The 25982-nt window shown below is 48.5% G+C and overlaps 1 protein-coding gene across 1 annotated transcript; it reads right to left on the bottom strand.

Moving 5' to 3' along the window:
* Positions 1 to 20385: 20385 nt before the first annotated feature.
* Positions 20386 to 24804, bottom strand: KLHDC7A (kelch domain containing 7A). The gene has a single exon (XM_036914444.2). It carries the CDS (start codon positions 24566 to 24568, stop codon positions 22199 to 22201), a length of 2370 nt encoding a protein of 789 aa, XP_036770339.2. The 5' UTR covers positions 24569 to 24804; the 3' UTR covers positions 20386 to 22198.
* Positions 24805 to 25982: the final 1178 nt, after the last annotated feature.

Here is a 25982-nt window from a genome sequence, read left to right as displayed (position 1 = left end):
GAAGAGAACTGAGGCCCTCCAGCTGAGATCTCTGCCAGCCATGGAGTGAGCTACCTTCCGGTTCTGCCCAGTTCTCCCCACGGGATGACTGCAGCCCAGTTGACATCACATTGAACAAAAGAGCTACCTAATGTCCTCTCAGCTTCCAGGGTTGTGACAGAAAAAAAAATAGATGTTGTTTTGAGCCACTAAAGTTTGGGGTGGTTTGTTCTGCAGCAAGAGATACCAGAAACAACTTTAAATGTACTTTAGAATTCTGGCTGTTGACTGAGCTCACGTCAGCCCTGCCGGTTGCTTTGTGAGCCTTGGAGGTCATTGGCCATTGAGGCCCACTCTCTTTCTGTCTCAGGTCTCTGTCTCTGGAGCTCCTATACTGATGAAATCCATGTTCTGGAAGCACCTCAGTTAATGCTTTAAGCTTGTCTCCATCCTCCCTGAAATGCTTGAGAACCAAGATTTGTGCCACAGGAAGAACATCAGATATGTGGCCACAAGGCTCAAGTTCAGGAACTGGCTCTTTTACTTACCAACTGTGGGACCTTCAGCAAGGTTCTCAACCTTTTGAGTCTCATTTTTTTTTCATTTGTAAACTAAGGGTAATAAAAGAAGGGTTCCCATAGAATAGTGGAATGGTGCAAATAATATAACTCATGTGAAAGTACTTGGGAAAAAGTATCCTGCACACGTGGTGATCATCATTCTTATGCTCCCATGTGTAATGAACACCAGTGCCTGAGGCCACCGACCAGTAGTCCTTCTGTATGGCTTCTAGTTGAGTTTTCCCCAACACTGAGGGGAGGTAAACGCCGTCGCTCTCACCCTTATCATCGCCTTCATGATGGCCATCACCATCACCACCACAGGCAGCAGCATCCGATTATTACCGTCACCACCTTCAGGTCCCATTTCTTGAGCATTTACCAAGCTACACCCTTGTCGCAGAGTCTCACAGCGATCATTCGGGATGTAAAATCCTCTTTTACAGATGAAGAAATCAAGGCTAGTCCAGGTTAATCTCCTTGCTCAAGATCATACAGAAGTAAGCGTGGCTCACTGGCAAGGTAAAAACCAGATAAAAAGGATATTTATTGCTGCATACACGTGTCTCCTTCCCCCATCAACCTCAGAACTAATGACTCTTCTTAAGTGGCTTTGCGGGGATTTGGGATATCAACAACATTATTAAGCTGCACTCCAAATGCCGTGATGCAAATGGCACTTTTTTTCAGGGGGGAAAAACACCCTCTGGCATTGGAATAGTGGCTACGAAGGCTGAATCTGAAGCTGTCGACATCTTGAAAGTCCATGGGCTGGAGCTAAGGGGAAGCCAAGCGTCGCTGTTTATTTGCTGTGTGCAGCCATCTCTGAGAAGCTGGGCAGGCACTAATTAGATAGCCACTCGGAAAGTTGCTATTGTGCTCTGGAAGCCATCCAAATTGCTCTCTTTGTTCCAGAAGCTTCAGAAGAGGATGCCCCCCTCCCCAGCTCTCTCCCCACCCCATCCTTGCTTGCCAAACCTCAAAGACCACAAATATAGCTAATTATGTCAGCTTGGTTTGTCACTGGTTTTCCAGATAGCATCTTTCATTAGTATTGACCTTCCAGATGACTGGCTGCTGTTCCTTTGGGGGTTGTGGATGATGTGATGGTTACCCTGGTGACATAGGAAAGCAGTAGAGGGGGGAGGAGGGTGTGGATGACATCTCAAACAGGCCCCAACCCTATGTGTTCTCTTTCTTCCATGCGTCCTCTGCTTTCATAAGGTGGCACTAAGTCCTCTAGGGGTGCCAAGGAAGAATCTGGTGTCCATTTGTTAGCTGTCTCAGTCTTGTGTATCTTCAAGGTGCTTTGTGGGCCCCCAGATGTAACTTTTGGAGGGCAGTTACTGTATTTTATTTATTATCCCTGTAGTTCATCCCCCACCACACACATACACATACATGCAGAGCCCAGCAAGTTCTAGCAATTGCAAGCTCTTAGGTAGGAAGTGTGGAATTGAACTTGCATCATTTTATGTATCAACAGCAGGGGCCAAAGACAGGCGGGTGGGGGTGGATCTCCTTAAGAGAACAAACTGTTTGCAAGTCCTTTAACATAGCACTCAGGGTGAGTTCTGGGTTCAGGAGTCATGCTAAATGGGATTGGATACTATGATTTTGAGAAGGGTTTTGTTTACTAAATTTCCTATGAAGTGGGGAAGTGTGTGGCCTTTTATGAGATAGAAGCTCTACAGGCATATACAGAAACAAGTGCGACATTGTCATCTAGACTATTTCTGAGCAGGCAAGCTTTTGTCTTTTGCCAGGTACATCCACACCTGGCTCTAATCCCTGCCCCAAAGTGACCAGGTGGGCAGCTGACTGAAAGAAAAGCAAAGAGACTTATATGTGCACCAGTCCCTTGACCATGGGAGAGGGAATAATAACTTTTCATTCTATCTCTGGCTTTCAAAAATCTTTTTTAATTCTTGGTATGACAAAGGCCACAAGGAGAAACCTATTGCAAATAGTCTACTTTTTTGCCAGGAATTGTGAAACCACCAGTCCCTAACATCATTTACCTTCTTGCTTATCAGCCTTTTGGGAGAGGGGAGATGCATCACAAACTCGGAGAAGCCAGTGGTGAGGGGCAGTGGTCATCTGAAATGGTCATCTCAGCAGGAAAGCATAAAATAAATCTTCATTTACACAGACAATAATGTTAACGACACTGGGAAAAAGATTTGGAATTATGACGGAGATCCCCCCAAACCAATAAAGTGTGAGATTCGGCAGGGATCATTATGAAATACACAGGACCGAAGGCAGACTGGTTCCAGCAGACAACAGAAAAAATAGTCCTTTTTCATTCTTAGCCCAGAAAATTTATCTAGCAGCCTGGTTGACTGCACTATATAGAAGTCAGTTTATACACAGATTTTTCCTCCTTTCCTTGTTTGTGAGAGTTGCTTGCAGAAAACAGCCAACAAGCCAGGCAGCCAGATGAGGTTTCCTTCCTTTATTTAATCAGAGAAAGTGTTTCATGTAGTGCAGTCCACGTAGGAACTAATTCATGTGCTAGGTGCCAAAGAAAAATTTGAATTTGTTTGTCTGATTATATAAACTGTGCTGAGGAAGCCCAGAGGCAGAATGTCTCCATTTACATCCAAGGCAAATCTCTAGGGTGCAGAATGAGAGAGAGAGAGAGAGCGAGAGAGAGAGAGAGAGAGAGAGCTTATCTGGTCACAAAGCTGGTTAGTGGGAAGCCAAAATTTGAATCCAAATTTTCTCTAACTCAGCCCATAGTGTACCGATTATTTTAGGGGTAAAGTATCTGAAGTATTGAGGACCATATTTTCCTCATCTGGGTGGAACTTAACTTCTGATCCATATACTGTGAGAACTTTAGGGTCAAGGATCCAAGCAGCCCAGCCTAATGCCAGGCAATGGCCGGGGGACAAGTCCTTCAGGGTGGGTCAGCTGACCCAGAATGCCTTAATTGTGAATGCTGATAGTCCCTTTTGCAACAGCATATTGTTGTTCAATATGATCTCTCTCTCACCCCCACCATTTTAATGACAAGGAAGTAGGTATTGTGAACTTTCGTTTTGGGCAGCTTTAAAAATAGGGTCACTTAGATCGAATGGGGAAGAATTTAGGCAAATAGACGCTGCTCACACAGGACAGGTGGGGTGCAAGAGGGCATGGGGGAGGTTCAGCATGGCTGGAGCCACAGGTGAGCCAGATTCCCAAAGGGCATTCACTGCAGGCCATGCAGAAACCTGGACTATACCCTGAAAATGGCCAGTTACCAGTGACGTGATCAGCATGCAAAAAAGATTAATACCAAATGAGAATTCTCGGTTCTGATTACCTAGAAACCAGACTTTCTCAGATCCTATTTTCCTCACAGGGCAAATGGAGACATAGGTGTGCCTTAGACAGGCCAATAGTTGGGTGTTAACCTTTCTTTCAAGGAGAAGCTGAATTCTGGGAGTAAGCAGAGGAAGATTCCTGGTGGTGGTACTTAGTCTTTGTTCTGAACAATCTACTTGGGACTCAAATTTGCAAACCCCATTCAACAAAGCAAAAGTCCTGCAGTGAATAGAACTTGCCTCCTTAGAAGTTATTTAGTGGCCAACTCATTTGTCATTGTCCAATCCAATATCTTGGATTCTCATCTGCCAACTTAAATAACTTATTGTGGTGGCTTTTAAATTTGAATTCTGCTTATAGCCACAGTGGAGAATCAGGGAAGAGAGTTAACCCCTCCCTCCTTAAACAACTAAATTATCAGGCAAAATATATGAAGCAATGGTTTTCAGATACTGGAAAGAGGCAACATGGACTGTCCCTTAAGAGAAGGGAAATTAGTGAGGTGAGCCTTACATTATCTGAAATAAAAAACAACACTGGATGAGATTAAAAGCAGATTAGATACTATAGAAGAAAAGATAAGTGAATTTGAAAACAGCAATTGAAACTATCCATAACAAAGTACACAGAGAAAAAAACTAGAAGAAAATAAACAGAACATTAGTGACCTATGAGACAATAACAGGTGATCTAACCTGAGACCCAGAAGGAAATGAAGAAGATGGAAAAAAATGCAAAGAAATAGAAACCAAAACACTTCCAAATTTAATGAAAACTATAAACCCATAGATTCAAGAAGCTCAATTAACTTTCCCAAAAAGAACACACATTTCCCTAATGACCCCTGATGCCAGACATCATTTCCTGTGCTTATTCACCATTTGTATATCTTCTTTGGAGAAATATCTATTCGAACTCTTTGCCCATTTTTAAATTAGGTTATTTTGTCTTTTTATTGTTGAGTTATAAGAGTTCTTTATATATTCTGGATACTAGACCCTTATCAGATATATGATTTGGATTGTCTTTTCACTTTCTTGATAGTATCTGTATCAGTCAGGGTTCTCCAGAGAAACAGAAGCCGTACAGGCAATAAAAAAGATATATATTTTAAGGAATTGGCAAGTCTGAAATTCATAGGGCAGGCCTGCAGGCTGGAAACTGAGACAAGATTGAACATGTATCCTTGAGGCAGAATTTCTTCTTTTCCCAGAAACCTCATGTTTTGCTCTTAAGTCCTTCAACTGATTGAATGAGACCCACCCACATTGTGGAGGTTAATCTCCTCTACTTAAAGACAGTTGGTTACAGATGTTAACTACAGCTACAAAATACTTCCACAGAAGCATCTAGACTATAATTTGCCTAACTAGGTATACTATAGCCTAGCTATGTTGGCACATAAAATTAACCATTACAATGTCACTTGACATATTTTAAATTTTGATGAAGTCCAATTTATCTATTTTTTCTTTGAGTACTTATGTTTTAGGTGTCACTTATAAAAAACCATTGATTAATCTAAGGTCACAAAGATTCATGCATATGTTTTCTTATGAAACATTAATAGTTTCAGCTCTTACATTTAAGTCTCTGATCCATCTGAGTCAATTTTTATATATGGTGTGAGGTAGGGGTCCAATTCATTCTTTTGCCTGTGATGTTGCCATCTTTTTCAGCCACTCAGCTTAATTTTCTCCATCATCTTACTATTCCAGTGATGTGCTCAAGACCCTTAGGGGGTTTGGGCCCTTAACTGACCAGTTTGCCCCTTAATCCAGTTCCAGATCTCAAACTGGAAGAAAATTTAGGGCTTTTCATCTCATTTTCCTGAATTACTCCCTGTTTAGTAAAGAGGTCCTGTTAGGCCTTGGAAGACAATGGGAAGAGCTGGAACAGGTTAACCTTGGTGTTTTAGAGGAAGTGTTAATCAGCAGGTCACTGTGAAGTGCCTGGATTTGTTTGGACTCATAACCTGGCAGGGGAGGCTACAGGGCTCTGCAGACGATGGCCCGTGGGTCAAATATGGACCTCTGCCTGTTTCTGTAAATAGTTTTATAGGATCACCACCACACCCATTCATTTACATATTGTCTATATTGGCTTACAAGCTAGAAGGATAATTAAATAATTGTGATAGGGACCATATGGCCTTCAAAGCCTAAAATGTTTACAATCTGGCTCTTTAGAGAAAAGACTTTTTGAGTCTTGACACACATTCCTAGTGTGTCCAGAATGGAAATCTCTGCTCTCTTCAGAATATGAGAAAATGGATGTGGAGTAGACGCTGCTGTTGACGCCCCACTCAGATCCCTGGTATTCCTGGACAATGAGGTTGCCCACCCCCAGGTCTGTGCTATTTCTGTGAATGAATCAAACTACAACTTTCTTTTGGCTCTGGGTGGCTTGGTTTCTTTTCTCCCTCCTGCTTCTCTTATCCACTTGCTCATTTCTCCTGAGAGCATTTCCTCAGTTTGTCACAGACACACACATTCTGCTCTCAGGCACTACTTCCAGAGATTTCAACCTAAGACAGGATGCATTACCAAAATAGAATTCCGGTTCACATTTTCTTTTTTCCTATCTGTCTGCTTGAATAATGTAGTTCAAAAGTCATCGGGTTGGGGCAAGCAAGGTAGATCTGTCTGCAATGGGGGACAGGATTTGCGTTCTGGCAACTGGTGGGAGGTGTTGGAACCTGAGCAGAGAAAAGAGGGTGTTTGCATAGGCAGGTGCTTGACACGGGGTAACAGCGCCCTGGCAGGGTGAAGAGGGTAACGGCTTGCATGGGCAATGGTGGTAATGGGACATTGTTAGTACAGGGGAGTTGATCCAATAATTACATATATTGAGGATAATGGGAGTCAGGTTTCTCCTTGTCTGAGGGGTTAAACTATGGCAAGAGAGAAAAACTAGAATAAACTCTGTGGTATTAGATTGGAATTGCAGGTATCAGTGTGATTTTATATTTTCAACATACAGAAATAAAGAAATAAATATAGAAGTAAATGCATGTGGCCACTGAGAAGGCCTGGAAGTACCAACACCCCTAAAACAATGAGCACCCTTAACACCCAGACTTTGGTTTCAAAAATACCTTCTGAACTAAAAAGAATAAGGACTCCTCGAGAAATGGTTGATTTCAAAAGTGGGGCAGAGAAAGTCCAAAGTAAGCTAGACTATCTTGTTATGCTAGAAAGTATGGAAATGTTCAAAGTATAAGGAGAAGATGTCAAAAAGGACACAGAAGCTAGCTTGGAGGGGCTCCTACTGGCCAGATCTGGGACAAGTTAAGCATCAGAATAAGTGATGTTAGTAACATTATAATCCATTGACTAAAATGGGATTCCCTACATCTACACTGATATAAATAAATGCATGAATAAATAACTAAGGGGAAAAGAAAGGTCTTACAGTAGAAAGCCATCTAATAAATGTAGAAGAAATGATGGAATTAGAAAAATCATCATTTGGCAACCATCATCATAATAACTGATTCTGCCAGAAAATATCTATGGATGCTGACACTTGTAGGTGAAAGTTTGATGAGAAGAGGAGATTTACACTGTCTGAAAGTACAACACACTGACTACTCACAAAGGGAAAAAGAATAACTTTACATGGAGAAACCTGTCAGCAACCACCTTAACTGAGTCATCAAATCTCCAGTAATGGGGCAAATCAGGTGTAGTACCAAAAAGGATGCATGGAGAGCACAGCAGCACTTTGGGGCTATTCCTGCCAAAATGCATACCTTGAATTTAATTATGAGAAAACACTGGACAAACCCAAATTGACAGATATTCTTGGACATAACAGACTCAAAATTGTCAAAAGCATCAAGGTCATGAAAGTCAGAGGGACTGTTCCCGATTGGAGGAGCCTAAAGAGACATTTAGTGATGTGTGCCCTGTGAGGTCCTGTTTAGATTGCTTTGCCACAAAGGACGTCACCAAAACAACGGGCGTTCTGTGGGATGGGTGGTTGTAATGTATCAGTGTTCGTCTCCTGCTTTGATGGTTGTATTGTGGGTGTGTGGGAGAACGTCCTTCTTTGCAGGGAATAAATACATACTAGAGAATTTGGGAGGGACAAAGCATCTTGTCAGGAATCTATTCTAAAAAATAAAAATGCTCAGGAAGAGAAGGTTTTTGTATTATTCTGGCAACTCTTCTATAAAGTTGGAATTACTTCAAAAGAAAAAGAGGAGAAAGCAGTCAAAATCCCATGGCTCACTCTGCCCCTGTGGAATGGAGTTTGCAAACTGGAAGAAAGAATTCCAGTTGAATTAGTAATTGAGTTGAAGACCCCTGAGCAGTCACCCCCTTCTTGCGCTCTGTGGGGACACCATGGCTTCCGCATAATGGGTTTAGCCGTTTCATGTGTGTTGGTCTGACTTCAACGGCCAGCACCTTCGACTCTGTGTGAGGACTTCCTCTGGTTGCCAGAGTGGCACTGCCCATGCGCTGGAGGCCAAAAATGTCAGAAAATTACTGACCCCAAGAGCAGCCCTCAAAGAATGACTGATGGGGGTTAGTAAATAAATAGCCCAGTCCCTCACCCTTCCGGTGGGATAATGCTGAGACGTGCTCTGGACAGCTGCCTGAGTTCTCCAGCGGGTCCAGCCCCGTACACACCATTTACTGCTTTTCTTCCCTTCCTCATCCCACTTCACACTCCCCATCCCCATTGCCCAGAGTCACTTCCTTAACGGACTATTGGTGCTCAGTTCCTCTTCTTCAAGTCTGTGTCTTGGGAGCACAAAGAAAGACCTTCTCTATGGTAACACCCTATCTTATTGGCTTCATAGCATTTCTTATCATCCCAAATCATCCTCTTTATTCCTTACTTGTTTTCTGTCATGACTAAAATGGTACTTGCCTTGTGCAGGGTGCTCAGCAAGTGTTTGTGGAGTGAATGACAGAGGAGAAGAATGTTTTCCTATCTGAGTTCCCACATGGCGTTGCTTCAGCGTTTCACCCCATGTCAAGAGAGAAACTCAGCCGGAGGCCCCTCTGGACCAGATCCTCCCAGGAAAACTGTGGGTCATACCTGTCATGGTTCCTTGGAATTGAAGAGATCAGAATACGCCACACCAAAATATGCCATTTTGGCATAGGGATTATTTTGAGCTGAAGATAACTGAGAATCAACAGATGCAGGAAGAGTTTTCTGCCCTCTCCTTATCTGCCTTAAAGCAGGACATAAATTTCCCTTTGGGGAAGCCCACAAGTCCCAGGGGGAGAGTAGCAACTCTTATCATTGAAGAAGGACATGAACACCAAGATGAATTTGCATAAACAGACCTTATTAAAATAGCCCTTATCGGCTATGGGTTCCCTCCATATATTTCCTCATCATTTACCCACAGTTTATTGTCCTCTGAAGTCCAGGCCCCCTTTCCTTTGTTAAAAGAGCCTACAAGTGCCAGACTCTAATTACTTCTTTGAGTTTCAGTTCTTTTCTGTGAAGTCCTGTGTGTGTATTTATTAGTAAGAATTCTGTGCTTTTTCTCTGGTTAATATGGCTTTTGTTAGTTTAATTTGCAGAGCCTCGTCACACCCCTAAGAGGGTAGAGGAAATGTTTTTACTCCCAGAGACAATGTAAGCAAGCCACGAAGCTTATTTGTTAAACAAATTTTAAACCGCAAAGCTAATTCACCCAGCTCCTTTGACTGAAGAGGAGTGGTTTGGCCCCAAGTTGCCTTGCTAGTTGGTGGCAGAGCCCAGATGGAAGCCCAGATTCGCTCCATGAATACAGTGGCTGCTGGATCAGTCGGCAGGATGCCTGGTAGTTCCCATCAGCAGCTGAGCCCGGAATCTGCCTCTTCATTTGACCAAATCTGGGGGAAGGTCAGAGTGAATTTAGCTGCCATTTATGGGCATAAACATACTCCTTAGCTCTTCACAACAAACTTATGAGATAGGTATTACCCCCATTGTATAGATACGGACATTAAGGCCTAGGGAGAATTACTAAGAATTACTTAGAAATCTGAATATAGGGGATTGCTTTCAGTGAATTACTGCATTATTCATTTCAAGAACATGTGGTGTACTAACTAACCGTTCGCAAAGTGTTGCCACATATGGGTCCTGCCAGATCCCTCTTCACCGTAGAAATAAGGCTTATCTGCAATTAGCTTATTCATTGTGTGCAAATAGTACTAATTGCTTGAAAACAGTGCATTCTCTTAAGTAGTTAAACATTCCCTTCTGAAATCTTGTTTATACTATTAATTTGAGCAACGAACTCTTCCTTTCTGAAACGAGGTACCCTCCAGCCAAGCCAGGCCAGGAGAAGGGTCACAAATTCCCACTTCTTGAGCTGGGACATGGGTGTAAGTCACCCTGCGCCTGCCAGCCTGTGCTAATGCAAGCCCATTGAACGGAGGGTCCGTCAAATTCACCAGCCTCCTCCATTATTAAACATTTGATAAGAAATGAAAATTACTTCTTTTCTACTACCAGAGAACCTCGAACTCTCTGCCAACAAAATCTGCCAACTGGAGATCCTGCTGGGCTTACTTTAATGAACAGATAAGCCTCAATTTTAATTAGCACACTAATTGTTTCCGTGCAAATGAATGCGGGGAAGGAACTTGCATACAGTTTATTTTCTTAAGTGGGTTACCAAGGTGCCCCCTGTTGCCTGCTCCATGGTGCTCCCTGGCACAGCCAAATGTCTTGCTCACTGAATAGCACAAATCTAGCTCAACAAACATTTCCTGAGCACAGCCATGTGCCGGGCTCTGTACAGGAGTTGAGGGATGGTAAAATAGACCGGCCAGAGCTGTTTTCCAGGAGCCCACTGTAGAGGTCAAGGGTGAAATTGCTGAACTCTTATCAGTCAGGGTTCCTGGTTGTAAACAACAGAATTCAACTCAGGGTAAGTGAAGAGAAAGGGAATTGAACTGAGTTGGAGGAGTTCGGAGGTTAGAGGTAGGCTGGGCAGGGGGGCTGAGGAGAGCCAGCAGAGGCAATCTGGTGGGTATATTGCCATTACAAGGACTCCTCTCTAGGTGACCTTGTGTCGTGTGTCATTTGGGCCATTGCCTCTGTTGGGACGGGAAAACCTCTTAGGCTCGGTACTTGGCAGCATGCAAATTAAACTGACAAAAGATAGATGACCAGGAGGAAAACACACAAAATTCATTCATACATATCCAGGAGCTCACAGAAGAAGTAGCTCCCTAAGTGGCTGAAGTTTGGGAAGGAAAGGGGAGAGAAGAGGCTTCTATGGGAAAAACCAGCTAGATTTCTAGGGGAACAACCAGGAGATAAGAAAAGCTGTGATAGTGTTTGTTTATGCAGGTGTGAATGGTCTTTTCCATCTTTTTCATAGCCATAGAATTCCCCTAGAGAAGGGAATTCGTGCTAGTTTCACTCCCAGAAATTCCTGTTTTTAGTGAGACAAAGAGAGCTCTGAGAAGGCTTCTTTCTGCATCTATTAATCTCCAATGTTTTTAGCTTAAAATAATCTTCATATTAATTCTGAGGGTCCAAGTGGGTCCCCACACCACTCACCTGAATGACCACAATACCCTCCTAGCTGTTACCCCATTTCCTCTCCAGCTACCCACCAATCCATTCATTCTCTCTCCAGCAGCCGGAGGGACACACATAAAACCAATATCAGATAATGGCCATCCTTGTGCTTGGAAACCTCTGAAGACCCAGTGCCTGATCTTGGTTCCTAACACCATTCTCTAGTAAAAGGAAGTAGGGCTCCTTGGAGAAGTGGTGGATTCTAGGGCTGGGCAGGGTAATACAAGATAAGCCAGGAGCATCTCAAGAAGGAAATGGAGCAAGTGCAGAAGAAACCAAGCAATGGGGGCGTGTCAAAGGGACACGGCAGGCGACTGAAAGAGGTCCTAGTAGCCAAAGCTGGAGTGATCTTGGCAGCAAAATAAACAACGCAGTATTGGAATATATACAACCCTTCCGATCCCTTGATGACTCCTTCTAAAGGGCAGAATATGGGAAGAGGGAAGAGAGAGTAATTTTACAATAGAGAAGCCTGGCAAATGCTACCTCAGGCAGGTAGGTGGTCAAGGTCAAAGTCAACACTGATAAGTCATGTTGATAGCAGGTACCCTTGGATATGATGTGATAAGAGCGGCTCTGTGCCTCTGTAGGCTTCCTCCCGCGATCCCGATCGAGTGCCCCATGACCCACGAGAAACACATCAGATGGAACGACCCTGAAGGGCCGTCTGCAAAACCCCTGAGCGGTGCTCCTCAAAACTTCCAAGGTCATCAAAACAAGGGAAGTCTGGGAAACTACCACCACAGAGAGGAACTGCTAACTGTGACGTCTAACTGTAATGTAGCATCCTGGAACAGAAAAAGGACGCCGGGTAAAAGTTGGGAAATCTGAATAAAGCACGGACTTCAAGTAATGATAACGTGTCGGTGTTGGCTCCCTAGTAGCAATGAATGTACTATATTAATGTAAGATACTAATGGGAAGCTGGAGGTGGGGCATTTGGGACCTCTCTGGACTGTCCTTGCAACCTCCCTGTACATATGAAACTCTCCCCAGATAAAACATTTATTGACAAACAAAACAAAACAAAATATTCCGAGGACTTCGCATCGGGCTGAGAATAAACCCAAACTTCTTATTCTAGCTACCGTCAAAAATGTCCTGAGTGACCTGGTGACCCCCACCACCTTTCCGGCCATGCGGTGTCCCTCCTCCCAAATGCTCTTCCTCCTGTGGGTGCTCCCTCCCACTCTCTTGGTTCTCTCTCTCTCTCCCTCTCTCCATCCAGGCCAAGCCCTTCTCATCTTTTATGTCAGCTTCAATGCAACCTCCTCCAAGAAGCCACCTTGGGAAGTTTGAGGCATGTCCCTCCTGTCAGTCTCCATCGTCCTACATTTGTTTCCTGCACTGAGCTTAGGCAAATCTGCCACTGTTTTATGTAGCTGTGCACCTGTGTACTGCTGGCTGCCCTGGAGAATGTGCCCAGCCTGCCCACAACCAGAACCCTAGCCCTTGGCAGGGAGTAGTTTAATAAGCATCCAATGTGTGAAGGGCACAGCTCATGTCTGTCAAATTGTGCTGACTTGCTGGCCTTGTCACTCTGTGTCCTGACCTCCGCACCTCCTGGAAGGGGAACCTTCCCTCTTCTACCTGCCACCCTGGTCTTCCAGCCCTCCATACTCCTCTGGCTCACCCCACGTGTACCTGCAGCTCAACGATTCTTAAATCCAGCCCCTGACCTGGCCGTGCCCACCTTAGCAGAGGTTCTCTCTCTGTACTTAGAGCAACTCAGTTCTACATGACTAAGTGCTCATAATTATGTGATTAGGACCCGCAGTGTAACAAAATCATTAATATGTTCTATACCTTAGCCTTTTCCAAACTATATTTTTGTGAAAGCACCGCAAGTAATTAGTTCAGTCTGAGGCTGAAGTTCATAAACAACAGGGAGCATTTTTCCCTTTGTCTTTCTCCATGGTAATGAGGACTGAATGTTATGTCTTTGAGAAAGAAGCTATGGGGTTCTTTTGCCCCAAAGCATCCCACTCAGCAGGGCTCTGCCTCGTTTGCAGATCTTCCCAGAATGAATGAAAACCAGTGTATCTTTGTGCTTAAGGCACAGTCCCAATTATCTGTGCTGATGGAGAAGAAAACTTCCTTATCTTTGTAAGGGATGTTTTCCAAGTTGAAGACAACTTTTACTTACCAGGGGTGGGGAAAGGAGGGGAGGAGGGGGTGCAAAGTAGTGGTTAACGGATACAGTTTAGATTCAGGCTGATGAACAAGTTCGGGAGATGGCTAGTGGTGATGGTTGGGCAACAATGTGAATGTATTTACTGCCTCTGACCTGTACATTTAAAAATGGTTAAAATGGTAAATTTTATGTTGTGTATATTCTATTGCAATAAAAATAAACCCAGTGATATATTTTACTTGAAAGTAATCACAATATTCTGCTAGGAGAAAAGGTCAGTTACACAACAAGTATAGAGTAAGATCCTATTTTTTATTTTAAAACTTATGGGTAATAAATAAAAAACTGGAAATAAAGAAGTCAAAACAATAACCAATTATTTCTGAGTGGGAGTGATTTCTACTGTCTTTTTTGGGTTTCTCTGTATTTTCCAACTGTACATTCTACAATCGATGTTTGTCTGTCTTTTGTAATCAGATAAAACATAGACACAGCATTGTGAATGTATTTTATGCCATTGAATTGTGTACTTGAAAGTAGTTATGATGGAAAATTGTGTGTCATATGTATTTTACCACAATAAAAAGTATGCTTAAAAAAGTCAAGACAACTTGTGCAAAGACATTATATGTTTGGGTTTTCTTGAGGTCACTATTGCCCCAGTTGACCCACATCCCTGACCCTCATCCCGTGGGGGAGAAAAACCAGGCTTGGGATGTGAAAACAAGTGGCTGAAATATACCAGGTATAGGTTTAAATGTAAATCTAAGTACAACCTAAGGTTTTTGGCTTCTTTAGAACAGACTGGAGACATTGTGTAACAGGAGTCATTTGTTTTCTAAAGATTTCACTCAGAATTTATTATGATTCAAATTGAGGCCAGGTTAAAGCTAACCCTCATATTTTCTACAAAGTCAAGACTGCTGAGTGTGATAGTGTAAACATGCTTGCAGGAGAAACAATCAGAAATCTTTAGAGGATAAACTGTTTTCAAGAACACAAAGGGACCGCATCACTCTGCCACTCATTACAAATAAAGATACATTATATTTGCTTAGTGTTTTTAACCTTCTAAAGTGTATTCACAGTTTTTATGTATTACACTATCAGGGAAATCACAGAGAAGTGGCTCTTCTTTCAAGATGCGAGGTGTTGGAGCCCATTTGAATGCTGCTTGGACCCATCCAGGAGGTAAGGGGAGGTGGCTGATGCCAGAGCAGGGCTGCCCAGGGTATGACGTCCTAAAGAAGGTAAGAGGGGATGTGTTCAGGGGGAAGGAGGGCCTGCCTCTTCCGCAGTCTCTTGAAGGAAGGAGGAGCAGGTGGGAGGATCAGCAGGGAGGATTGGAGTCTTTTTGTTAAAGCAACATTATCAAGGGAGGCAGGCAGAGCATGAGGCTGAGTTACCCACTGAGGACTGGGGGAGCGGGGTATTTATATACCAACTCCTGCTGGTTGGGCTCCTCCCGGGGGCATTACCTCCCTAGGCAGTGCCAGCCTGTCCCTCAAGGGAGTGGCCCCAAGGGCTCTTGGACAGCGTGCCGAGCAGTTGTGCTCAGCACTGTTAAGAACAGAAGGGTTCTCTGCACCCAGATATTCTATGCCAACCTGGGGGGAGTTTGAGGAAAGGGCAGAAGGCATGAAACAGTCCCTCTTGGGGACAGGAAAGCAACCCAGCTGGGCAGCACCCAACACCCAGTTGTGGTACCCGACGGCGCATTTCCAACAAGGTCGCAGCTCAGCTGTGGCTTCCTCTGTGCTGGGTGGCTGCTCTGTGCTGGCACTGAGGACTGAGGCAGACAAGACGTCCTCACTGCCCAAGGGGAGCTCACGGGGGCCAGCAGGCCTGCTGTGGAGGCTGCAGTGTGAGGCATGGGGGTGCTGTGTGTGCAGTGCGGGGTTCCCTGATGGTGGGGTGCAGAATATGTGTGGCGGGAAGCTGTGGCCACACTTTGAAGGCCATGAAGGATGGCTGTTGACATCACAGATGAGAGATCCCTCTGAACCTTACTTACCTCATGTGTGAAATGGGGCAATGATAGACCTGAAATCTCTGTATAAACTTCTGCTTGAATGCAAGTGCTGGGTATGTGGTGAGAAGGGTCATGGCTTTTGGTGAGCGGCCTGGGCATTTTGGATTTCCAACCCTCACCCCCAGGACCCAGCCCACGCCATGAGGCTCTGGGGAGTCCACCAAATCAGCAGCAGGGGTGTAGGCACCTAAAGATTAAGAGGGGTTCTGAGCAGCTCGAAGCCGGGTGGGCTCACCCAGCGGCACTCGCCACGCTGATTCTTTCTTCAGTGAAGTGTTACTGAGCTCCCGTCCTAGACCCTGACCCTGGGGACGCAGTGTGAGCCGGACCCAGTGAGCACGGCAGCCGAGGCCTCTGACTCCACTGTTCCAGGGCGGGTGGGGAGGGCAGGAAGCCTCTGTTCTCAGACCTGTTTCATCTCTTGACCCTGGAGTGGCCCTGGAGTTTCATGGGCTCCATCGCGCATTGGCTAAGCAAACATGGGCAGGTTACTTAAAATCTCTGTGCCTCAATTTCCTCACCCACAAAGCAGTAAAGTATCTAACACAGAGAGTCGTTTTTAAAATTCAGTGAACTATTTCGAGTCAAGTGTGTCTACAACGAAGCCTGGTCCTCAGTAGGTGTTAGTGGTTATTTTTCAAGGAGCTGATCTGATCATTCTAAGCAGATCCTCCTCAGAGCTGGCTCGGAGCAGTCCCCCCACAGACCTTGGGGCCTGGGGCCTGGCAAAGACCTAGTCCTTCTGGGAATGGCAGGTGGCTGGACACCAGGCTCATGGCCAGGCCGCCGGGAGGGACCCCAATGCCCTGGATGCAGGATTTGGAGTCAGGCAGACCAGGGCGGGGCACTCCAACTTCTCTACCTTGTAGCTGTGCGATCCTGGGGAAGTTACTTCACTTTCTTGGATTCCAGTTTCCTTTATAGGAATTATTTATAGTTTCTGACTATGAAATGGTGATAATGCATACATCAAAGGACTGTTGTATCACTTACCTATTACTGAGCTCAAATCACCCCAAAGTTTAGTGGTTTAAGATCACACCCTGTTTCGCTCACGAGTTAGTGGACTGGCCCTTTGGGCTGGGTTCCGTCAGACGGCCTGCTGGCCTTGGCTGTGTGTCTGTGGTCAGCTGCTGGCCAGTGGCTCACTGCTTGGCTGGCCACCGTCTAAGGGAACTGTACCTGGGTCACATATCACCTGGCAGGCTAGCCGGGGCTTGTACCAGTGGGCACAGTCTCGGGGGGTTCCTAAGCGTCACAAGAGAGTAAACCCAGTCCCCACCCTGTCTAATGCAAGTCCCACAGCCGGGTTCAAGGGGTGGAGAGATTGATGGGGAGCAATGTGCCCAGCTCTGCCACCTACCAGGTGTTTGGAGGATGAAATGAGATCATGTACCTTCAGCACCTATTAACATTGCGACTGCTCAGAAAATGTATTGGCAATGATTACATTTCTCTCTTCCAGGTTTTTTATAATAAAAAGGTAGATGCAATAGTTCTTAAATTGCAATTTTTAATTTTTATGAAATGTTTGGACTTGGCTTCTCCTATAGCATGAGGCTAGTCACTTTCAGACAGCGATGTCTTGCTAGGAATTCCAAGAGGGAATGACAGTAAAGTCTTCACACAGCCCCTGGGGCCAGGACGCCATTGTTCTTATTATTGTTATAAGATCCGTGGCTCCACCTCCTCCCTGCACACCAGCCGGCCACCCAGACTTGATTGCTTTTTCATTTTTGTTTTATTTTGACCCACATCCCACTTTTCACAAGCCCCAAGGCTCAGAGCTGTTTGTGGAGCCTTCCCTCCAGGCTGTCCTTTCTTCCTGCCCCCGGCTGCCTCTCTCCTCATCTCCGGTTCCCTGACGGCACCGCCTCCCTTTGAGTTTCTTGCCTTTACCTCTGCGGTGTCTGCCTAGGGGGCTCCTCCTGGCTGGAGCCACAGCTGCAGGGGATTCCAGGGCGTCCCTGGGGCCACAAGACGATTCCAGGTACGGATGACAAAGGTGGGGAGTGCTGGGCGCCTGTCACAGCAATAAATATCTGCAAGCCAGACAGTGCACACTGCTCCCAGTGGCTCTGGGTGGCTCTTATCCCCCACCTGTAGAAGAAAGGAGGTCCCTTCACCTCGCACCTTCTCAAAGCTTCCAGGAGCACCGAGCAGCCTCTGAAGTCCCCTCAGTGGGACTGCCTGGAAAAAACACTTAATGCTTTGAGACTGGGGAAACTCAAATCAGGAAGGCACCTACCCTGGAAAAGGAGAACAGAGGCTCAGTCTCCAAATCTGGACGCTGATGGTCTGAAGTATGAATAACTTGAGAACCCTTCCCCGCCCAGATCTTGTCAAACCAGATGGGGCCCCTGCAGACAACCTTCTTCCTCCGGGGACACTGAGAAAGGGGAGTGGGGGTGCCAGAAGACCCTCCTCTGAGCAGGCTTGGGGCACCCTCCCTGCGGGAGATCACGGTTCTTCTGAGACAGACTTTGAGGGATGACTTTGGAGCAGCCCCTGGGGCCAGGAGCTTTATACATGGTTCCCGTTAGTTCTTACGCTCGGATGGTAGAGCACAGGGGTGCATAAACATCAGCAGGATGTGATTGAGGCTGGCAGTGACAAACCCATTTTAAAGATGCAGATGTTGAGGACTGGAGAGTTTAAGAGTATTTTCTTTGAGTTCCAAGTTTAAGGGTAGAGTTTAATTGATTGGCGTGGGTGGAGAAGGGGTGGGGGCAGCCCAGGAGACGGCGGATGCCAAGTCCTTGGCTCCAGTGCCTGGTGAGAGGAGAATGGAAAAGCACCATGCTGGGAGTGAGCAGGGCTGGTTCAGGGGTGCTTTTAAGGATACGGAAAGGGTCTTCGGACTTTGCCACATCTCCCGTCTGGATCCAGGAATGCCACAGGGCAAAGCACCCATGGTGGTCCCTCCAGGTAGCTTGCCTGCCTGGCTGGGCATTTCCAAGGGCAGCCCTGTGCCCTACAGTCTGAGCAGGGCCCAGGCTGAGCCTTAGACAAATGCTGTGGCTTCTATGGTTGTTCAGCAACCCTGCTCTGCTAGAAAGAACCTAGACTGGGCTTCTCTTGCAAATGTTGGAGGCCCCAGACAGAGAAGAACAAGGAAACAAAGGGTGTTTTATTTATGATAGAAAAAGAAACCAACAGAAAAAAGTATCTATAATCCTGACATGAGGGGGGAACGTTTAAATGGTGGTACAGCCATTTGATGGAATATTGTGCAACCACTGAAATGATGTTTACCGAGGGTTTGTAATAACACCGGAAGATGCTTATTCTAAAAAGTGAAGTGGAAAAAGGAAGCAATTGTATATTCAGCATAATCACACCTAGGCAAAAATCAAGCCAAACAAAAATTATGCACAGAAGAAACAGACTGGAGGAACACGCATTCCAGTTGGGCGGTGAAATTGGGGAGATTTTTTTTATCCTTTTCTTTATTCTCCAATTTTTTTAAATATAACAACATAGTTGGCCTAACATGGAAAGCAACCCAAAGTTAAGTTTTTTTTTTTTTTTTTTTCTAGAGAAGAAAGAATTCTTAGTGGGAAAGCAGGACAGATGATCCGGGGAGAAGCCTAGTGTGACACACAGGCCACTCTGAGGGTAGAGGACAGACCAGGCTCTTTAACAAGGTCAAATAATAAGGTGGGAATCCTAGACTCTGACCCCGTGGAGTAACATGGGCAGGCTGGCACCCAGCCATACATGCAGGTCTGGCACCTCAGTGCGATTTTAACTCTTGCCCCTAAATGTAGGAACTCCACTTCTCTCTTGGGAATGGAGCTTATCTCTGTGCAGGGAGCCTCTTTTATAAATGTTGGCAGAATGGAATTCTCTCCCTTGCATGAAAGGCTAGAACAGAAGAGCTGGCCTCCCACCCTCTTTATGCACTGAGATGGAGCTCCCTGGAGGCAGTCCTGCCCTCCCTTGCCAGTGTGATAAAGCCCTCCTGGCAGCAGGGCCAGCCTTCTGTGGCCTGAGCCAGTCCTGGTCTAGGCGTCCCCAAGATTTCTATTCAGGTTTTTGCCCAGTATCCTCTTACCAGGCAGGCCTGATCCCATTATCCAACTTCCTTGCCTTATCTGTCTCTATAGCACTTATGCAACCTGAATTCTATTTATTTGCTTTTTTAAATTGCCTGTTCTTCCTTTGGAGTGCAAGCTCTGTTAGGGTGGGGAACTTCTGCACCCCCAGCACCGGGAACAGTGCCCGGCCTAAATGTTCTGTAAATGAATACTGACCTCATGGCCCCAGATGGTCTTTGCAGGCCCCCTGCACTACCTTGTTCTCCCATGACCATCCCATGATGGGCCCGACCACTCCCATCCTCAAACCCAGTTCGGAGACCCAGGTCAGCCATGAGAAACACAGCTCTAATCCATCAGTAATGACTGCCTGGAGCCTTGTGTTGAAACCAGTTCTGAGGTCATTAGGACTCAATAGGGAAAGACATGCCGATCAGTTAGTGATGTCTGCAGGGGACCAAAGGGAGGGTGATCAGATGTGCTGTGTACTGCCCAGCCCAGCCCAGGCCCAAATCTCAGCTCTCCCTCTCATCACGAAGACCACACCAGCCATCAGTGGGTCTGGCACCAACGCTGCTGCCTTATCCCTGGATTCATTTCCCCAGTCCCTATCCTGTACATGCAATGGGTTTCTGAAAGGTTTTCCAGAGTGACCCCACATCACCCTTGGCTTGGAGCCTTCCCCCACAATTTACCCAGCTCAGCTGTGGTCTCGTCCTCACTGGAGGCCTGCCCTTGGGGACTGGGTCTGGTTCCACCTGCCCCCCGCCCCCCCGCTCCCAGGTGGAGTTTGTCTCCCCAGCAAACCACAGCCTGGCATCACAATGCTAATGCCACTGTCAGTCATGCCACTGAGGCACACTGCACCCCACCATGGGTCCCTTGGAGGTTCATGCCTGAGTGTTGACTCTGAGCTTGAGCATAGTTTTGGGGTGTAGGTGACTCTCCTCCCACACCAGCCACAGTCCCGGCTAACTCCCCGCCCCCAGTTTCCAATGTAGGATGAACTAAGCGACCTCACTTTCCTGGGACCTAGAATAGGGATGGGGGCCTCAAGTGGTGTCTGCTCATCTCCATGCCAACATGCTTCTCATTCTTTGGTCCAACCCTGCATCTTCCAAAAAAGACCCCCAGCTCAGCCCCGGCAGCTGCAGAGAACACAGGCTCCTGCTAAGACCGCCCAGAGCTAGGGAAGAACTTTCTCTAGGGGATCTCATTCGTCCCCAAGGCAGAGAAGGGCATGAATCGTCCAATCCCATTTTCAAGGTAGGGGTGCTGAAGCCCGAAGCTTCCTTCCTTCTCTCCCCACTTGTCAGGCTCTGCCCTGGTGTGCCCCCGTCTCCTCCAAGGGCGTCACTGCTTTTCTATCTGTATATGTATCTCCCTCAGCATGGAACAAGGCTATGCTGGCAGATTGGACCTGCCTCCCTCCCTTCCCTCCAGGAAGAATGAGTAACTTCTTGAGGTTGGTGTGTCTCCTCCCTTTGGGAATTTACTAAACCTGATGTGAAAGATCCCAGTCTCTTGATGCACCACTAGAACCTTCTAGTTTCTCAGCTCCTTCAGGGTCCTGCCCCTCCCTGGTCCTCTCCTGTCTGATGAGGCAGACCAGGTGACCACATGGCATGAGGAGGGCAAATTATGCCATCACCTCTCACCAGCCTGGTAGAGTTGACTGGTAGCGGCTGCCCGCAGCTCCCAGATGTGAAGACAGGGTTGCTGGGAGAGCTGCATGGTGGAGGGTCCTGAGCCCCGGGAGAATGCAGCGGTCAACTGCAGAGGGCCTGGACAGGGGCCCAGGAGGGTGGTGCACTCGGATCATATCTCCCCCTCCCTCTTCTTTATCAAATCGATTGGATTAGTAGACCACTAGAAGATGTGCCTTTTCAAATGGCTGCTAAAAATGGAGGTTTCTCCTTCCAGTATCCTAGAATTATAGGTAATGAGAAAAAGGGAAACAGGCAATGGTAAATTTACTCTGCAGACAAAGGTCCCCACGGGCACCTCCAACTTTAGCTGTTCTACTTCTCTAACCATCTCGCCTTCTGGCTGGGCACCCTGGAGCTCCTCTGGGCCCCTTCCTGGTCCTGCCAGAACCTCATCCTTCTATTTTTTCCCTACCTTTCTGTCCCAGATGCTTCTGGGAAACTTGGAGGTAGGGGCTCAAGGGACACTGTTTAGAAAGGGGGCCTGGTGGCTTATAGAGAGCTGGCCCATCTGCAGTGGAGTCAGCTTGAAGGGTTATTGGGGGGTCAAGTAGCATTCGGAACCATGGTTGTGATGAGGCCATGCCCCTGATCTTTGCTGGGGTCCTGGCATACCTCCCCACAAGAGTTCAGATTTGAAGCAGGTGCACACATGGCTGCCCTGGCCTTGGAACACCTGTCCCTACTTGTGTTTTCACACTGGGCCTCTGCATCTCACAGCAAAGACACACCCCAGGGCCCTGGCCAGTGGAAGAGGTAGGACTGGAATTCCCCCAGTGCTGGCTGAATTTCTGGGCCACCCGATTTCCCAGACATGGCCCCAGAGTGGTGGGTAGGGCATGCTATTGCCTGCCAGTTTCACAAGAGGAGCCTGGCAGGGGCATCTAGACCCTGGTCTGAGGCACGTCAGGAATGGGCAAGGTCAGGACGGTGGGCAGGAGGGTGCCCTGTGGGGAGGGGAAGCTCTGCAGCTCCTTGGGCACAAACCTGGGAGAGACACTGTCAGCCAGGAAGCAGAGTGTGCGCTGGCGCCCCACACAGTAGATGAGATTGTCCACCACGGCGCACTGAAAGGCGTCTGGGTAAGGTGTCCGGTACGTGGCACACTCATACCACAGGCGGGTGCTGGCACTGCAGCGGTACACGCTGATGCCCAGGCTGCGGTTCAGATCAAAACGGTAGACAAAGCCATTGACTGCCACCATCTCCACTGTGCGGTCCTTGCCACCTCCTGTGGGGCCGGCCCGCCAGCACTGCTCCTGGGCTGAGAAGCGGAGCAGCAGGTAACGCAGTGTGCCACCCGTGACGAAGATCTCACCGGCACACGCTGTGGCCGTGTGTGCCAGGGCAAAGGTGTCATTGGGGAGCGGTGGGGCAAAGGTCCAGCGGTCCAGGCGAGGGTCATAGCATTCCACTGTGTTCAGACACTCACCCCCAATGGCGTACAGGTGCCCATCCAGGGCCACTAGTTGGCAGTGCGGCCGGGCCTGATTCAGAGGGCACACTTCACTCCAGATCCTGGTCAGTGGATTGTAGCAGAAGACACGGTTGGAAGGCTGGCCCTGGGACCGCTGGCAACCAGACACCACAAAGAGATAATTGAAGAGACTGCAGACAGTACAGCCACGGGACACGGCCTCGGGGGGCAGAGAGGCCAGCGGGCGCCAGATGTCCTGCTCATCATCATAACAACAGAGGCGGCCAGAGGCTTCCTGGGGGCACACGTCGGCCACCACCAGGTGCTTACGGCCCCGGAGCCGTCTCTGGAGGATCAGGTCCCGCTCTGTCCCGCTCAGGCACCCGTAGATGTCTGGGCTGCGCAGTACCTGGAGGTAGTTGTCACTCATCACCTTGTAGGCTGCCTCCTTCAAGGCCTCCAGGTTCTGCCTCTTGGCCAAGGTCAGTACCTCATAGCAGTTGCCCAGGTCCAAGTGGACATCTGGGGCTGAACTGGAGGTAAGGGGGAGGTGGAAGAAATTGGTCCCGGCCACGAGCTGCACGTGGGGCTCACCACTACTTCCATCTGTGCCTGACCCGAGAGAACCCCTGGAGGTGGGGCCGCTGGGCATGGCACCCTGGTCTGGACAGGATGGAGCCGGGGCCCCCAAGCCATCAAGCTGCAGCTGCAGCTCTGGGTTCTCCACAATCTGGAGGAGGCTCCCCTTCCTGCTCAAGCCTTGTGGGGAGGACAGTGCAGGCTGGGAGGTGGTGACTGTTTGGGCCCCATCTTCTCTACCATCAGCATGGCTTCCCAAGGCTGCCACTGTTCCCAGGGGCCCTGGCAGTGACGCAGGAGGTGGTCCCTCAGCCAGGGCTGCTGCTCTGGGGGCCCACCTGCCCTTGGAAATGGCCCGAGAAATGGATTCAACATAGTAATCATACACCTTGCCCTTCAGCCTAGGCCTGATCCCCTCTACCTTCTCCCGTATGAAATTCTCCTGCACACGAACCTGGGCCACCGACGAGAAGGTGTAGGAGGCATTGGTGGCTCCCTGCTGCCGACACAGGGCCAGGCCCATGTCTGAGGCAGCCTGGAGGGCCCCAGCCTCCTCCCTGTAGACCCCTGTCATGTGGGCAAAAACCCAGCCCTTGTTCAGGTCACTCTTGCCTTCCATGTGGGCCATCTGGCACTGGCGAGGGGATTCCTGCTCCCCAGTGCCAGGCTGTTCCGGGGGTCTGTTGTCCCGCCATGGAGTAGGCTCACCACCCACACGGCTGCCGTCTGCCACAGTGAGGTTGGCTGGGGAGCTTTCGGGTTCACTGCCCAAATGGGGGTGGTGGGGCTGCTCAGGCTTACCGCCAGCAGCTGTTCCGGCTTCCTGGCCACTGCAACACGGAGGCGCCAGGTCAGAGTCCGGGCACTGCCCACCCCACTCGTCACCAGTGCCTTTCTTCTCAGGCTTCTGAGTCACTTGGGCTTCAGAGTCCCTGGCAGAGGCCCCTGTTGCCAGGACCCAGGAGCTGCCTGGGTGCTCCTGGCCATGGCCCAGCAGTGCTCCAGCCGCCTTGCTTCCCTTCCGACGCCTCAGGCCCCAGGGTGACACCCAGAGAGCAGCCCCCTGGGAGGCAGGCTGCCCAGAGGAGCCCTCTCCCTTCTCCTCAGCCCCAGGCAGGGGGCCCCAGGCAGGCCTGGACTTGTACAGCCTGTAGGCTGCGGTCACCAGGAGCAGGGCAGCGGCGGACAGCACCACCTTGCCTGTCAGCTGCATGTCCAAATGCCAGGCCTGGGTCTCCGCTCCTCCTCCGGGGAGCATGCTTCCGGAGCCAACCTGGGGCTGAGGAATGTCAAGAATCCGACCAATGATTGCCCAATAAGGGCCGGTTCCTGGTTCCTGCCGAGCTGAGTGGGAGGGGGTTCTGGGCTGGCTCTGGCCTGCTAGCAGAAGAGTTGAAGAAAAGGTGACTTTGAGCTGGCACAGGGTGGCCTCAGGGGCTCAGGGCTGGCAGAGCTCTGTGGCTGGCTTCCTCGGATCCCTCAGTGCTTTCGCCTGGGGGCGGGGGTGGAGGTGGGGTCTGCCCGGGCGCTGAGCTTGTGATCAGCCACCTGAGCCAGTAGCAGCTGGAGGACGTCTGGGTTGTCCAGTGGGTACACAAAGAGGGAGGAAGTTCCAGACCAAAGAGTCACCCGATGCCAGGACACACACGGGGTTGGTCATTACTTGTGCATTTTATTTTCTCTTTTGCAAATCCTCCGGGCTGGGAGGGTTGGGTGTGGTGAATTGCGGAACAGGTGGAGCCACTGGCAGGTGTGGCGTGAGACCCTCCCGGGTCTGTTTTCTTCCTGGTGGGGTCTGCTGGTCCCCGTGGTGGGGTCTGCAGGTAGCAGCAGGGGAGGCTGAGCTGCGGGGTACAGCCAACCTCCCGACCCGGCTTTTCGGTGCCTCTGCCCCCCTTCCCTTCCTGATGAACAGACTGAGAGAACCCGCCCTCCTGAGAAGGGAAAACGGGGCATTAGCACCCAGATGGGGGAAACACGTGGGACACAGTTTTGTTCTCAAAACCACACAGCCCCGAACGGTGAGAGGCTGGCCGAGGGAGAGGCGCCCTCCCCCTCTCACCAGCGCTCTGGTTCCAGATCCAGGTACTTGGCTCTGCCGCTCACCGGCTGCGTGACCCTAGGCAAGTGACTTTAATCTTTCTGTGCCTCAGTTTCTTCATCTGGAAAATGGAAGGTCAAACATATGTGGTGAGAATAAAATGGGTTAATGTGTGTAAAACTTACAGGGCAGGAGTCCACCTCATATGAGCTCAGTAAACGGCCATTTTTCTTCCTCTTCCTCCTCCTCCTGCTCAGCGTCATTACCACCCACATTAACTGTTGTCAGCTGGACATTCTGGAGCCCCTCCCCTGACCGAGGTCCTTTCCCGGCCCCCAAAGGCCAGGGCAGCGATCTTAAACTCCTGCTGCCTATGGGGGCCAAGCAGGTAAGTCAACAAGCCAGGGCCCACCAGCTGATGGCATCTCATCCCACTGTTTTGGAGATGCTCAGAGTCTAGGACATAGTGATGTGATCACTCTCGATAGAAAATATTGATATCTAATTAAAAAATGAGAATAAAAGGCACTCCGTGGACCACAGGAAACACATGCCTGGGAAGACTTTGGCCCTGAAGCCTTAACTTGAGGGATAAAACCCTGGCTCTTTGCGCAGGTGTCCACAGCCCTCC

This window comes from Manis pentadactyla, chromosome 4, assembly GCF_030020395.1.
Source record: "Manis pentadactyla isolate mManPen7 chromosome 4, mManPen7.hap1, whole genome shotgun sequence".
Classification (NCBI taxonomy): Eukaryota; Metazoa; Chordata; class Mammalia; order Pholidota; family Manidae; genus Manis; species Manis pentadactyla.
This window is presented reverse-complemented; position numbering and strand designations above follow the sequence as displayed.

Bases quoted from the DNA above. Each gene is read 5' to 3' on its own strand.
- KLHDC7A (XM_036914444.2), bottom strand. From the start codon at position 24,568: ATGCTCCCCGGAGGAGGAGCGGAGACCCAGGCCTGGCATTTGGACATG.